At 51.2% G+C, this 15,376-nt stretch overlaps 5 protein-coding genes across 5 annotated transcripts; 3 read left to right on the forward strand and 2 right to left on the reverse strand.

Moving 5' to 3' along the window:
• Positions 1 to 1,542: 1,542 nt before the first annotated feature.
• Positions 1,543 to 3,001, reverse strand: APUU_11835A (uncharacterized protein; the record flags this gene model as incomplete). Its single annotated transcript, XM_041697969.1, has 2 exons — positions 1,543 to 2,895; positions 2,954 to 3,001. 2 exons carry the CDS (start codon positions 2,999 to 3,001, stop codon positions 1,543 to 1,545), a joined length of 1,401 nt encoding a protein of 466 aa, XP_041551201.1.
• Positions 3,002 to 3,631: 630 nt separating this feature from the next.
• On the reverse strand, positions 3,632 to 4,432 carry SOL1 (6-phosphogluconolactonase; the record flags this gene model as incomplete). The annotated part of the gene is made up of 1 exon (XM_041697970.1): positions 3,632 to 4,432. One exon carries the CDS (start codon positions 4,430 to 4,432, stop codon positions 3,632 to 3,634), a length of 801 nt encoding a protein of 266 aa, XP_041551202.1.
• A 3,680-nt stretch (positions 4,433 to 8,112) lies between these two features.
• APUU_11837S (uncharacterized protein) lies at positions 8,113 to 8,448 on the forward strand (the record flags this gene model as incomplete). The annotated part of the gene is made up of 1 exon (XM_041697971.1): positions 8,113 to 8,448. One exon carries the CDS (start codon positions 8,113 to 8,115, stop codon positions 8,446 to 8,448), a length of 336 nt encoding a protein of 111 aa, XP_041551203.1.
• A 3,877-nt stretch (positions 8,449 to 12,325) lies between these two features.
• On the forward strand, positions 12,326 to 12,664 carry APUU_11838S (uncharacterized protein; the record flags this gene model as incomplete). The annotated part of the gene is made up of 1 exon (XM_041697972.1): positions 12,326 to 12,664. One exon carries the CDS (start codon positions 12,326 to 12,328, stop codon positions 12,662 to 12,664), a length of 339 nt encoding a protein of 112 aa, XP_041551204.1.
• Positions 12,665 to 13,634: 970 nt separating this feature from the next.
• Positions 13,635 to 15,114, forward strand: APUU_11839S (uncharacterized protein; the record flags this gene model as incomplete). Its single annotated transcript, XM_041697973.1, has 4 exons — positions 13,635 to 13,715; positions 13,777 to 13,933; positions 13,997 to 14,192; positions 14,256 to 15,114. 4 exons carry the CDS (start codon positions 13,635 to 13,637, stop codon positions 15,112 to 15,114), a joined length of 1,293 nt encoding a protein of 430 aa, XP_041551205.1.
• Positions 15,115 to 15,376: the final 262 nt, after the last annotated feature.

A 15,376-nucleotide genomic window follows, 5' to 3' on the forward strand; every position in this document is an offset into this window, starting at 1 on the left:
AACGGAGAGTGTGGTGGTAGCGGGGAAGCGAATAATGAGATCAGGGGGAGGTCAGGGATGGTTTCCTGCCCGGGTTGAAATCTGGAACCTTTTGATTGCTTGGCCGGGAGGCGCTCTAGGAGGGGGAAGCAACACCGCAATAAAAGCAGAGGAAAATGCGCGAGGAAAGCGACTGGAAAGAAATGTCTGGATTGGAAGATCCACCCGCCCAGAACTGCTTGTGCTTGATTGATCCTACGGAGTAGGGAAACAAGTTAATGGACTACGCTCAAATGGAGTTTTCGCAGGCGAAAAGGCTCATGCGACCACAGTGAGGCTCGATAGTCCACCGCAGTTGGATCAGTCGATACGCTGTGTCGCGGGCAGAAAGGAGACCACAGACCAGACCATCAGCATCATTATTCCCTGGGGCTGAGACTGAGCACCGTGGAAAGGAAGAGGATTGGCCGGTGATGTCACTCGTCGCCGTGGTGAATCTGCAGATGGTCTGGGTGTCCTGGCGGCCTGGCAGGTCAGGTTCCAAGTTTCAGCCACTTGGGAGCCTTCGATCGCGGTCTGGACGGACGCTCTCACCCTCCATTGCGGAGAGGGGTAGGGGCAACCTGAGGGAGTGGCAGCAGTCGCAGAAACAAGACCGGCAGCCGGGATGGTTTTCTTCTCTGATCTTCCCCAGGCGCGGTGACGTAGTGACAGACCCAGAACTGGATTTCTGGGAAATCAGTGGGAACTGCGCCCAACGTCAACGGCACTTAGTCAGCTCCCGCGCTCCACACTCTACGCTCGCCGCCCGATCAGTCTACGGAGTACGGAGTACGTTCAGTATGAACAAACGATTCAGGTTTTGTTCCTTGTTCCTTGTTCTCGAGGATCTTCCTTCCATCTTACACGCTATGATATATTCCAATACCCTAGTGAGTGTTAGTCGCGACCGCAAACAACTCCTTGCTCCGATCCAGATATGCAGCCATCCCGCTTTAGCAAGTATCAAAGATACTGGTCCACTTGCTCCCTCTTCTCAGCTCAGCCACCAAGATGGCCAGCTTTGTCGCATTCCATTCTGTTTATCGTGACCAACAGGTGGATTGGCAACGCGGCTTGCAGTTCACACCGTTCTTCTGAATCAAAATTCCTCAGCTTCAGGTGGGGTAGTTGAAAAGCATGTGAGAGCTGGCCGACCTTCCAGGACAAAAACCTGCATTATTTGGGGGTTTTATATTGCATTCCAGGTTTATTATATGTGGAGGGATCATCCATCCCATGTGTAATATTCCTCCCACGCCCTGATGGCGGGACGAGCAGGTCAAAGCCTGAAAGATACTCTGCACAAACAGGTTTCTTGTAACCAACGGCCCTTTGGGAGTTTAAGTCTGGCTCAACCGTGCATCTGCCGAGACGAATGCAACCGAGCCAGCTGCTTCGTAGTAGTACTTAGTAGCACCATGCCAGTTTAAACCCAACTAAACAGGTTCTGGCCGTTGTTTCCTGCCAATAGTATGGTCGATCATACTTCCCGAAGAGGAACGTAGTGGTTGAGTCAGCCCGTCATGACTTGAACGATGATCGCGTCCAAAGTCCGGTTCTCGGTGCCGCAGGAACCGCTCGTGGTTGCATCTCAACCAACTGCTGGGCTAGCTGACTAACCCATGTAGTTTCCGACTTCACAATGTCAGCCTCAATTTTGCGGATGATGCCCAGTTCTTCGCCCATCTGGTGCACTAAGGCGCCCAGACTTTTGACTACTCGGAGTAATGCAGAATTGTCGAGCGCCTCCAAGTCTCCGTAGCCCGAAATGTCCAGACTCTGAAGCTGCCTCGATGCAAGTTCTAGCTTCATTATCAAAGCATTTGTCTCATCTTTCCAGTCGCGGTGAATTGGGTTAATGAAATCGTCAGCACATTGTCCTCCTACGCGTGACATTCGGGCCTCTTGCACTTCTTCAACTCTCTGTAGCCAACTCTCGAACTCTAGGATGGCCATTGTGTACCGCCCGCTGTGGCTATCATCAATATCATACACCTCTTGAGCAATTAGCGATAGAAGCTGGATCTGCTCCGCGAATCCTTGCTGCCCGTTATGCTCGCGCGCGTTCTTAAGCCAATGATGCAGCGCCTGCCCATTGAGTTGTCTTTGTGTCTCCTTCTCCACGTCCAAGATGGCCCTGTAGTTTCCTGCGACCGAGTCGTATTTCCTCCGTAGCTTCGATTCGGCATCTCGTTCCCGCTGATCATTGCGTTCCAATCCAGACTTGTGCAAAAGGCTGAGCTGTAGAAGTTCGGTTTGTAGCGCTCCAACTTCGGGCCAAGACGAAGGAATCAGGGAAGAGCTCTGATCAGATTGCGCATTAGCAGACGGTGTCGGCGTAGGTGGTTTAGGCGTTTTCTTGGGTGAAAAGTGTTGCTGGTACGTTGAAAACTGATTCCGGGTCCTGGACGTTGTCGCAGCTGATGACACCTGAGGGGTTTTGGAAGCCGGTGTCACAATCTGACTTCTGTGTCTTGCATGCCCCCGTAGCGCTGGCGGCGTCCCTGAGTTTGAACTCGGGGGCTGTCTCAGAGAGGTCGATCGAACTGGTCTCGCGGGGGGAGGCATGTCTGTTTTCTTGGGCGACAGTGGCCGTATCTGCTGCTTGACGGTGCCATCATGTTTGACTGGGGGCGTTGGGCCTTTGACAGGAGATTCTGGGGCTCGCGCAATCGTCCTCGTGCTTGTAGGAACAGTGGTGGACTTCGTAGAGGATGGAGTCTTCAACTGACTTGGGCGGATGAGGCTTTGGCGACGAGTCGGAAGGGTAGAGGAGGTAGTTTTCGCGGGGGAGGCTTTGGAAGGTATCTCTGTTGATTGTGAGGCGGCGGTGGAAGGTTTCAAGGTTGGAATTGTACGCCCTGGATTGCCAGGCTTTGTGCATTTGTAAGAGGCTGTGCAGATGCAAATTTAAGGGGAATTAGACCCTTACCTGCTTACGGGGCTCCCGGCCTGGAACCGAACGCGTGGGGATTGGCATAGTTCCCAAAGTTGGGGAATTTCAACCCGGGGCTCGGCAGACGGTAGAGGAGTGGATGAGGAGTGAAGGAGTCATGAAGGCCTCAGAGTCGAGGCAGTCGACAGTTTGAAGATGAGGGAAGCGAGTCCGAAGCTTTGAAGCTGCGGTGAACCCACGGGCGTCAACAACCAAAGCTTGGCACCTCCGCCTGCGAAGGAAGGCCCATTCACCAGCGTTCGTGGCATGGACAACGTTCAATCCCCCAGGCCTTTAGATATCTAGCAGTTTCAATGATTGCTAGAATAGGCTAACGTTGGGATGATATGCTCGCCATTTTGTGAAACATCCCATCGGTTATATAGTATGTGTTTATCGATATCACTTTAGGTGGGCACATAATGACATGGGAAAAGAGATGCCATATAGCTCTCATTACAGCGTACAGGCCGAGGATTACAATTACGAAAATTAACGCGATAACCTAAGTGGGCTCTCTCTATAAAGGCATGATAGCGGAGTAAACCCCCAACTCCGTTTATTCTATACTGAGGTATACGACAGGTGCAAAGTATAGCCAACTTGACGAAAAACAATTTTCATTTCATTAGTCCGTGAAGCTTTTTTCTCATATTCGCGTGGAAGTGGTCAAAATTATAGGCTTCCCCGTCTCGGGAAGGAGACCCCTTCCACAGCAGCATGATCGGTAAACCAGGTGACTTTCTCGCCTGCTCCCTGGTTGACGAGGGAGGATGGAAGGCTCCTCCCTTCCTCAGCATCAAAGATCTGTTTCATGATCTCTTTCTTGCCACCGCCTGTAGCGATGAAGGCGATGTTCACAGCGTGCGTAACAACAGGCAGTGTGAGGGTGATGCGCTTTGGTGGCGGCTTCGGAGAGTCGCTAATCGCGGACACCCATGAGTCCTTCTCTCGCAGCAATTCGTGTCCAGGGAAGAGACTGCAAGTGTGACCATCCGGACCACAGCCGAGGAGAATAAGGTCGAAAACAGGTAGCTTCACGCTGTCCTTGGCGGCGAAAGAGCGCATCAGGTCTTCCTGGTACAAATCCGCGAGCTCCTGGGGGTCTTCGTCGTTGACATGGGCTTCATCGATTGGGTGCACTTTGGGGGAGCCCAGATCCGACGGAATCTTGCTGAGCAGCTCATCTTTCAAAAGGCGATAGTTGCTGTCCTCGTGGTTGAGAGGGACGGCGCGCTCGTCCGCGAAGAAGATCTCCCACTTGGAAAACTGGGCAGTATCCTCCGGGCTCCCATCTCCAGGGACAAGGAGTGATTTGGCGAGAACAGCAGGCAGGGAGCCTCCGGATACTGCGATGCGAAAAGTGTCATGACGACTTAAGGCCGAGTTCTGGTTTCGGAGGACATAGGGCCGTAATTGCTTGGCCAGAGCGCCGGTGTCTTGAAAGCTGAGGAGGTTTGGAGCTGGGCCAGCCATTGTTGTGGAATTGCGTTTCGCACGTATTTTCTGATGGGGATGAACGATCGATGGAGGGAGCAGTTTGAGCGCAGAAAAGAAGGTCGGAGAATGAGTGAGGGGTGGTGCTTCGGTCAGAGCTTCAGGTGGGGTGGCGGGGCAGAGACGCTGTATATTAACCAGTGTCAGAATCGAAGGCCGTAGATGTAACGATGATGGGAATTCGGCTTGGTAGAACTGAATGCGGCCTGTCAGATAAGATACCTATTTATGAGCTTCCAGTGAAACTTCAGGAAGCATCAGGTAAGAAGACCGTTGCCAGAGCAGCCGGAGTGCAACTCCATCTGTCGTCAGTCATCCCTCCCAATGACGTCGGCTCCGATGGGAAGCGACCACCACAATCAGCATTAATACGGGCAATGATTCAACCGGGCTCACGCCAGAGTCTATAGAGATCCATTTTCGTCTATCTTGAATCGTGCCTACCCTCAAATCCTACGGAAGTTCGGGAGGTTTTGTACAAGGACCCAACTCTCGCTTTGACACTGATTTGAGGGGAAACTCGAGAGAGTATCTACAATGATGTCAGAGGCCCTTCTGCCAACGCGTCCCTGATGCGGACCAGAAGGCACGATCCCAGTTACTCCGTAGAAGAGGCACTGATGGGCTGTTTGCTCGATCGCCTCAGGCTAATTGGCAAATCATGGAGCGGAATGAGGGGTTTATCATCTCGAAAATGCCTGAGCGCCGGCTGCAGTCAGATAATCATTTGCGCCACGTACATTAGGACCAGGCGAACATCGCACGTTATGCACAATTACAACATCGCGCATACGCCTCGGCGGATCATTGAAAGGCACTATTCCTGGCGCAGGTGTTGCGCGGGCTGGATACTAGTATATGGGGCAGCGCCGAGTTTGCGCCGGAGAGGAAGTCAGTTAGCGGAAGGTGATGAACACATCACAGGGCACTATGGGGGCTTGGGGAATGCCCTCCTGGTAATGATATGCGGGGTTCTATGCATGATACGGGCTGTTCCGTCCTCTTAGTTCGATCTCCGTCAAACCGTCTGTGACAGATCAAAAATGAGGACGGAGTGAGAGGGGAATTCCGCTCCCGCACTCAGAGAAGATGGTCAGGGGGGCTGGAATGCTCACAGCCTCACAGGCAGCCGTTGCAAAAACAATTGGGATAGGATGGAATGTCTGAAACTGGGAAATCGAACAAAAGCTTCAGTTCTCTATATTCTTCACGTGTTTATCGAAGACGTCATCATTGGCAATGCCTCATCGGTGTTCGACAGGATTGACGCCAAAAGATGGTCGGTTGAATCGGCAAATTGAATACTGAGAAGATAGGCGGGTATTGGCGAAAATGCCTCAGACTAAGTCAACTGTAGAGCACGGATTTGGAAGGAACAAAACAACATTGTGGAGAGGAGAATCGACATACGGGCTACGGAGGAGAGTCGAGCGCGGGTTGCCCCGCCCTGCACCAGACTTGCACCCGAAGTCCGTGCCAGAAAACCAAACAGCCCAGAACTCCAAAACACCAGATTCGCGCAATCATAGTCAGGCCATCACTACTTACGAAGCTGTCAGCTGCACTCCGTTGCCAGATACAATGTGGGTAAGATACACTCAAGAAACTTCGATCGGGGAAACGACCAACCAATGGAACAGCACACTGATTGAGTCGAGGTGTAATAAAGTTGGCCTTGTCCTTATCTTCTATGTAGAAAATAGCTTCAACTCTACTTTCCGGATACAGTGAATACACCAACACAGGCGGGACTGTGAAACGCCCAGAGTGGATCCATGTCCGTTCGCGACCTCAGCATTCTCCTCATACAGCCGTTGAGTTTCACGCCTGACACGGCTGGGCGACTGGATGTCCGCTTGACTGGCGCCTCTCGCCAGAGTTTCCACGAGGGAATAAGTCATTCATGCCCGGGAAGAGATAACGCATTTATCTCGGCATAATTAATTAACGATGTGAGAAGTCTTATGTCAGTTGGTATGTGAGGTAAGACGGATGGGACGGATGTTGCTGGCACGGGCATTGTGCAGGGCCACAGCCACAGGCCGAGAGCCGGATTGATGTATTCTGTCAGCCCGATGGGCGATGAAGCCGGCAATAGAAAGCCAGAATGAATCAGTGCCTTAAAAAGCAGCAGCACAGATCCTGATGAGATGCCAGTCAGATGCCCACTCGCCCGATTGTCCTCTGAAATAAACCATGGGAATGGATATATGGGGCCGTTGAAACTGAATCTAAAACGGCAGGTTATGCAGCCGGGTGGTTTATTCAGCAACTGATAACCATGGGTATTACACGTTTCCCCAGAGGTCAAGGTGCAGGTTGGGCTGGAGTAGTGAAGTATGCGCGGGCGATCGCTTCGTCTTAACCAGTCATGACGACACGACGACGACGACGACGCGAAGGACCTCGGTGATGCAGTCCTGATAGTGACTGGCAGTCACGCAATGCTTTACGCCTGGCTATGCAAGATTATTGCACGTCCTACAAGCCCACCATGCTGATAATGCATGTTTCTATTTGCCATCAAGCGCCGCCAAAATAGCAGCTGCAGTCACAATGACAATATCCTGCATTAAGCTTCACAACTTCCACAAACAAGGCAGTGCAATCCCAGGGAAAGATAAGCAAACCATCCTCCGTGCACCTAGTAGTACCCATGGCTCAGGGCCACGGGGCTCGTTTTCCACAGACTTTCTTTGGTTGAATCTGGGATTTACTGTGGAGCGAGCCACATTGCCGTCCATCTCCCTGGGGTAGTTTTGACTTTTGACTCTGTGAGCTTCAAATTGGGCGGCACTTTGAGAAATCGGCAGGAGTGTCTTCACTCTGACGGAGTATAAAAACAAAAAAAAATGAATTATTATTTTCTCTGTTTTAGCGTGATTTTCCCAATAGAGCGCACTAAATCCTTGGGCTGAGCAGGGGTGGGGACAGAAAACAGGGAGGAAAGGAAAAACGGAAGCCTGAGGGCAAGTGGGTCGATCTGACCCTGAAACAGTGCAACTTATACCTTGCGCCAGCATTTATAGTCTCCAGGCTGCGCAGCTTCGCCCTGCTCCGTCGCTCCTCAACCCTCTTGCTCTTCACCACTGCTGGGCTTTTCGCCTTCTCCCTGATCTCTTGCCAGCTATAGAAATCAGGACAACCACCCAACTTACTCCCTCCCTCACACAGCCACCATGAGCTCGTCCTCCGTCCAAGTCCCGCGTCCGCCCTCAAGCACAAGCAAAGATGTCGCTCCCTCCGGCTCAACCCCAGGCTCCCTGGGCTTCGATATCGTCCGTTGTTCACGGTGCCAACGCTCTATGAGTCTCGAGAGCGAATCTACACCCGGAGTTGTTCGGTTCGGAATGAACTCGTATTACTGCAGTCGCTGTGCCTCCATGGTGGGCTTCATCCGCTGAACGCACACCTGCACTTGACTCGACGTGACAAAACACCCTATCTTTCGGACTCGGATCTCAATACAAGAGAAACTCCCCAACGTGAACTCCTCTTCTCGTCAACCCCATACACGGTACTGGGAAAGCAGGCCCCAACGCTTTGGTCCTGCCCCTCGATTGGTCTCTTCCCCCCTTCAACAGCATTCACTCTGAATATGTTCCGGGAACATCTTCACTGTGCTGGCGCAGAATGACCTCTTCGAAGGTCCAACAACAATGGCTGGTCCAGTCACTGTTAACCAACAACGCTCTCCGTCCATGAGCGAGACTGTGATGGTACCCTGTGCGCAACCTTCGTTCGATATGAACTGCGACCGTATACCACCAGTCCGCATCAAGATTCACACTCGCTTGCCGGCCTGGCGCCATGATATCTATCTACTCCGAGCCTGCGACACCGAAATCTTACCCCGATTTGACGCACTTTGGAATTCTGTATCGCAAATCAAAGCCCCGAGTTACCCCGCGCCATCGGTGATACCAATAGCGACGATCATACTTTCAATTCAGGCCATTTCGTTTCTTTGCGACAATACCCAAAGTCATTATTAGAATCGATAAAACACCATGTATCTAGTTACTAGTGTTTGAAGGACAAGTTCCGACCAAACCAACCCCCAAATTGAATATAGAGATTATTAGAAACTACCGAAAATAAGACCCAGTTATCATTTCAGATTCACCCACTCCTCCATCGCCTCTATCCCTCGATGGCGAAAATCAAACACTAGTCCATGTTACAGAACAGGCACATCACACGCTTATCACAATGTCAATCAGCGGTAAACCCCAGAGATCCTCGCTCGCACGCTCACGATTGTCGCCACGTTCTCATGAATCTCGCAGATCCTTCTCCCTTCAGATCATCACGCCCACGGCTGTGGGCCAGTGGTGGCTGACAGTCAGTCACGACTCTCAGTGAACCACCGTGCTGGGTGCTGCTCCCTCAGTAGCTACTAGCTAACCCAGTAACCATGTATTTGCGGGCGCTGAGCTGCGCTTCCTCCCGTCCGAAACCTGTCCCTGACATGATGATAGACGTGACGGGAAATCGGACTCTCGGTGTCGGTCGTCGGAGTCGTTTCACGTCTATCATCCGTCTCACTCTCCAGATTCTTACGGATACTACGGAATCCCATCTACCGACCATACCATACTTCCAGAACTAGTAGTAGCTCTTCCATCTGGCCCGTACGAGGCTACGAGTACGAGTCGACTTAATCTGACCAGTTACCACGGCGGGTACCTTGGTTACTACGAGTACGCAGTCTAGTTTCATCCCTTTCCTCAATCTTCCCCCCTCTAACGAAAACACGTTCAGGTTGAGGTTGAATTCATTCCTCACGCACCCCGCAGTGGATCAGTTGAAAACTTCAGCTTCGTGTGACTCAATATCTGGGGGCGCAGAAGGCCCAAGCACATGTCGCCCCAGTTGGAACTTGGAAAAGAGGTTAGACTGGGAGTGGTAGCCTGGTTACTGGTATGTACTAGCGGTAGGCCGGCAGTCCGTCCGTCGTCCTCCTACTCCTCCGTAGAGTTAGACTAGCCTGCAGTATCGACTAGTATCGGTGCGAGCTACAAAGCACTAGTTTGCCATGTGCGCCGTAGTCGACTTTCCTTGGAAGGTAATTAGGTTAGCCACGGGCGATCAATGCTTGTGCCAATTCGGTCGGTCGCTCAATACCTGTGGGGGAAAAGAGATGAGTGTGAAACTAGATAGAGAATAACCGGTGCCTGTCTTGGTTGGACTAGCCCACTTGGACGGACAGACTACAAACTTCTCTTTTCTGTACGGCCTACCCCTCGTTTTTCCGTGTGGGTTGTGACTGTGAGACAGGGGATCGGAGAAGATTCGAGGGTATTTTTCGGCCCAAGGTCGGGATCAAGATTCGATTGAGAATGAAAGGTGCCTAAAACGGGACGGTCGGGTTATTGACAAGGAGGTTCGTGCCTGTGCCGAGGAATGGGGAAAAAAGAAAAAAGTAAAAACCAAATAGTGGAAATCCTGGTTCAACCTGGGCAGCAGAATTGGCCGTTCGGAGAACGCCGTGAGACTCAGCCGTGTGCCGAACTAGCCTCAGCTCAGCTCACAGCTGTGGCGCCCTACATCAGCATCAGCATCGGTCATTCGGCATGGCCTGTCTGCGACTGACACAGTCACTCGATGTGCCCAGTACAGCCAGCCACAGCCACGAAAAAAGAAAAGAGCGCGCTGACCGCAGAGCCCCCTTTTCTTTTCTCCTGCTGCTGGAATTTTGGCCTTGGAATTGGAATTCCGATACGGTGGAGCAGTTGATCACTAGTGGAGCTAGACCGTGTCGTCCATTTGTTTCAAGTTTTTGCCACAACACGGGGCTTTCGTCTTGGGGTTGGGGCTTGAGCCTTGGTGTTTGCAGGCCAGGCGAAGCTGCTGCGCAGTTGTACACTGGGCCTGTGAAGTTGTTATCATGTTATGGGTATTGGCAGTGGAGGCCGGCGGAGCAGCTCCTCACTGCCAACGTACAGATACTTGATTGAGACTCTAGTATCCATATTCAATCAGACCGCATCAAGTCGGTTAGCCCGTTGGACTGCCAGGACCATCATGCCATGTGATGTGCTGCTTGCCTTCCGCCAGAGCCGTCTGACAGTGACGCTCATACCAAATCAAGAGTCTAGACTGCGCATCCGTCCCCTCCGGGCTGAGTTTGAGTTGGTCCTTTGGAACGTTTTATCCTTCGAGATTGTTCCAAAACCCGGATCGTTGGGTGCCTGCGCCACATTCCGATGCTCATTGGAAACACAGCCTCAGCCTTGTCGCGCCCCGGAAGGGCTCGACCGGTCCCTCCTGACTGGGTCCAAAGTCTCCAAACAATAATTGTCTTACTCTTAGCCTTGGACCTTCTTGAGTCCACCTTCAGGAGAAGTGAAGCTTAGGGCTTGTTGTCCACGCGACGTGATCGGCGTGACTCATGGGCCATGGCCTCGTACACCGTATTTTGTGTACTTTGTACTGGCGCCGAGTTCTAGCCAGAGGTAGCAACAGCTTCCGCGAGCCCCCATCAGTGAATAGTGATAACTGTCTCGTCATAAACGGTCGACAGGAAGGATATACTCCATACCTAATCAGAACATGGTGGCTGAAGATCTCAGGCGTATCGTACAACCACAGCCGGTGCTAATTGTCAAGATACCAGCCCAGCCACTGATAGATGGGCCATATCAACCACGAAATGCTCTCCTGCGGGGCATATTTGCATAACTCATGTCCTTTGGCCTGGACGCTTTGTGCCTACGATTACGGTCCATGCCAACGAAATATTCAGGGATCTTGTAAGTAGGGCTTGGTGTAGCCCTAAGCCTCGCGCTTCGGCTCAGGAAGATCCCATGAGGCAGAGGGATTTCAGTAACACAAAAAACCACAGAATCCGACAGTCATTCTAATGGCCAATTTCCACATGATGGAGGCCAGAGGCCTAGGAGAAAACAATAGTCGAGAAGATTCGGGGGTGCGCTCAGAAAAATATCTAGAGCGAAGTAAAGGTGTCCGTTCACATTGTGTTATTTCCAGGTAACAGCACTGAAAGAGGTTTATAGAGGCCAAAGAACCATATCTGATTCATGTCTGCGCATCCAGATCAACAAAGGGTAACCCTTTTGGACAGAACAGGTGGTGTCTCGACCGAATTGTATATATTGTTGCGAAACACAAATCTGTAACTGATATCGCACTTCCGAAGTAGTATATATCTAAAAGAGTTAATATAATTTCGCCTTCAACCGAGGTAATTCGTGGATGGAAATCTATTGCTGCCTCCAAGTCGGAATTTATTTCAGCCTCTCCGCGCGATAACTGACAAGCGAAACTCTCACCGTACAATGTACGTACCCGACGTACCTACATGGTGCACTTCGCTTGAAGGGCGGCCGAGTTCGCTGTTGACGCAACTAGATGGATATCTCTCATGCAAGAACGATCAGGGGTTATCCCCGATGGATTAGAGCGAAACTGAGGGGGTGAAATCCGAGGCGGAACGAGGAATAGGCTGAGGTCACTTTGCTGCGGTGCCCCAAATGCCTTGGGCGGGCTGCTGTGTTTCGCTGACGCTCTAAATGGTCATTCCAGGTTTCCAGGGCCGTCTGTTCGCCTTGCACTTTGTCGATCGGAAGCAAAGAGAAAGAAATTGTCCCTCTTCTCAGGTTTGGTTTTGTGCGGTTTGTGCGTGTCATCGGACATGATACATCACAACTGTCCTACGAAGATCTATTTTTGAAGAAATCGAAAAGAGAAACTCCCAGATCGCGTCCGCCAATCACGGCCGAACCGTGAATTGTCTCCAAGCTTTGAAATCCATCTCGAGTTCATGAGCGCGCAGTGTTTTGCTTTTGACTGGATCTCTCTTTTCGGACTTTCGAACCTCGACCGACCAACTCGTTCACCCCTCGCTTGATGACATCGCCTCATTTTGGATGCGGTAATGCTGCTGAGTATTACCCACCAACTGGTTGCAGCACAGGTGGGATATGCAAGGTCAGAAGACCGCCACTCAGACAGCTCTTTGCCATCACAGCAGCTTCCCTAGACGCTCCAGCTTTCTTCCCCTGGCCGGCCCCGGGCTCAATCTGGCGGTGTAACGCCCATAGTGCCAAGATTAATACTGGGGGATCCGTGGTGTTATTCGACGACGAAGATCTGGAGAGCGACCAGGTTTGTGCGAAGGTGAAATGCGGTGGGCGACTAGGATCTGTCAATGTGATTGTATGGGGCCGCGAGCCTGATAGAGTTTAGCATTCGATTCGATCTGTTATGCGCAGTCGACGCGGAAGGAAAAGAAAAAGAAAAGCACAAACTATCAAGAGGGGATGGGGAAGGGGGAAAAAGCAAGTTCAGGTGTCCTGCCTGTGCTGATTGCAGTGGCTGTCTGTCTGCTTCTGTTCATGCTGCTCAGTGCTTCCTTCACTTCACATTATTATTCTTCTTCTCTTCCCTTCCTCCACCACGGTTGATCATGCACGACATATCAGGCTCCATCCGATCCTCTCGATTCCAGATCCCAGTCGAGTTGACACATCTTCACCCTCTGACGCCGCCAGCACTGCGCCTTGTTATTCGTCAGCGGGCTCAGCGATCTGTCGGTGACACTCTTACCTACCCTTTGCCCTCCGCCCCTCGATGAAGAAACCACTTTCTTTGAACCGTCTATTCGTCCTCTCGCTCAACCGTTGCTTCACCCACTTCGACGCTTTGTCATTTGACTAATTTAAACGGTCATTCCGGCGGTTGTGGCTGTTGCCCTCTTACCTACCGGGTTATAGTGCCTCGATGTACATCGGAGCACCAATCCTTCTCGCCCACTTCGGTCCTTCTTTGGCCTTGCTTGACTCTTCTAGCTTAAAGTCGAAGAATTTGCTCTTCTTTTCGATATCTTTTAACTCGCTGCGACTTTGCAGCTCTCGACATTGCAAAGAAGCCGCCCGTTCTTTAATCTGGTGCCTACAATTGTTCGTTGATATCGGAACGCCTTACCAGTGCAGGCTATCCCGCCAAAAACCAGAAACACTGTTTCCTAGGTATCCCTACCTCCATTTACCGAGATATCCCCACTGTTCCACCCGGCCTTTCTTGGTTTCACATCTTGTTCCGAGGGTTGTGATATCAACTGTCCGAGCGGATACGAAACTACGTGATATCTTGCTGGAGGGGTATTGTTGCTTGCATCGCTGGATCACTCTCAGCGGACGCTTGTCTTACCGAAGCAATGTCTTTTCCATTGGGCGAGAAAACCCGGGCGGCTAGATCTCGAGGATCCGAGGAAGAGTTTGTCCTGTTTCTACAGGGGGTGAGTTCCCTAAGTTTCCATTAGACCACTCACTCGCGGACTTGTCTTACTGAGAAATCAGATTCCAGCTCGCTGTCGCTGGCAAGAGCTCAAGGACCTAGTCCGTCAAACTGCGCTGCACATTCGACAAGCAGTGGTCTACGATGATCATCGTGGATTTCCCACTGGGCTGGGACAGATTATTGTGAAGAATGAGGATGAGGCCTGGCGGACATATCGTACGTGCAACAGCTTCTTTACTTCTGCCCGGAAAAATGGCTGACAGAAACGCCGGTTTCTAGACAGACTGTCTACCACCGGTTGGGAAGGGCAAAGCCTGGTTGTCACTCTTGCGCGGACGAGCTCGCCAACTCAGCCCATTGCGGGACCTACCAAGAGCCCACCCTGTATCACACAACCGAACTACATAGCAGGGTATTCAACACCATCAAGGATGTCCCGAAATGCCGCTATGCCACCATCACCGATAGCTACAGAGTAAGTTATCTCAGTGTTGAGTTTAACGTGTGCCAAGAATTCCATGCTAACCATACCGATAAGGTCTGTTATACCGCCGAGTCCGACATATCAGAGCCCAGATTATGGCACTATGCTCAACCCGATATTTCTCTCTCACCAACCCTTCATGCCGATGTTTCCAGAATCATGCCCACTAGTACCAGCCGTACCGAATTCACCTACCCTTCAACCCTCACTCTGCGACCCGATGGGGTACGGATTTATCCCTACATTTGCTATGTCCCACCAAATGCAGCAACCCGCCGTAGCAAACAACACCGGGCCCAATAACTTTAGCACCACCGCGCGCAAAGCCTTTTACAATTACAATAACCGTCATCCACAAACATATCCGCGACAGAATTTACGCCGTGGCATCGTGATCCAGAACCTCAACCCAGCAACCACGGACCAGGACCTGTACAACCTACTGCAAGAAACCGTCACCGTGGAACACTGCGAGATACTACCAATGTACACGAGCTTCAATGCCAACCCCACCCGGAACAGAGCCACCGCGCGTGTTACACTTCGCTCCTCAGAAGAGGCCAAACGCGCTGTAACCCTGTACAACAACAGCTCTTTCATGCGCTTCAGAATTCGCGTCAAGATCGACAAGAACATTCCGCCCACATTACCATATAATCTTGCCTCTGATATATATACCCCTCGTCATAGTGATTTATCTACTTCTGCCTACAGAGAAACTCAGTTTCAATTCACCCCGCCAACAACCGAGAGTTCGGGCTCAGACACAGACGAGCTATCCCAAAACCAGGAGGCTGTGCAGGACAATGCCACAGAGTCTAGCCCTAAATCAAAGCCAAAACAACTTGACAGCTTCCGGCCACTGGTCGTGAATGGGTCTGGAATCGGAGGAAGCACTACTATCGTGACTTAATATCTCGCTTTCTCCGTCAACAGTCTTACCTGGCTCTCGGAATCAATTTCATTCTCCGTTTCCCTATACCTGAGAGAGATTCTGGAATGATTACTGCTTGATACATCTTCTATTTGGTGCCGATCCTGTCTGTTTGGTTGTCTTTTTTTTCTTTTTTCTTTCTGTTTTTTTTTTTTTTTTGTCTCGCAGCGCTGTTGGCTTTCTGTAAAAGTGGGTTATGTAGCTAAGGAGAGTATAATAGTATAGGCGTATATAGGCGTGA

This window comes from Aspergillus puulaauensis, chromosome 1 (genome assembly GCF_016861865.1).
Source record: "Aspergillus puulaauensis MK2 DNA, chromosome 1, nearly complete sequence".
NCBI classification, from domain to species: Eukaryota; Fungi; Ascomycota; class Eurotiomycetes; order Eurotiales; family Aspergillaceae; genus Aspergillus; species Aspergillus puulaauensis.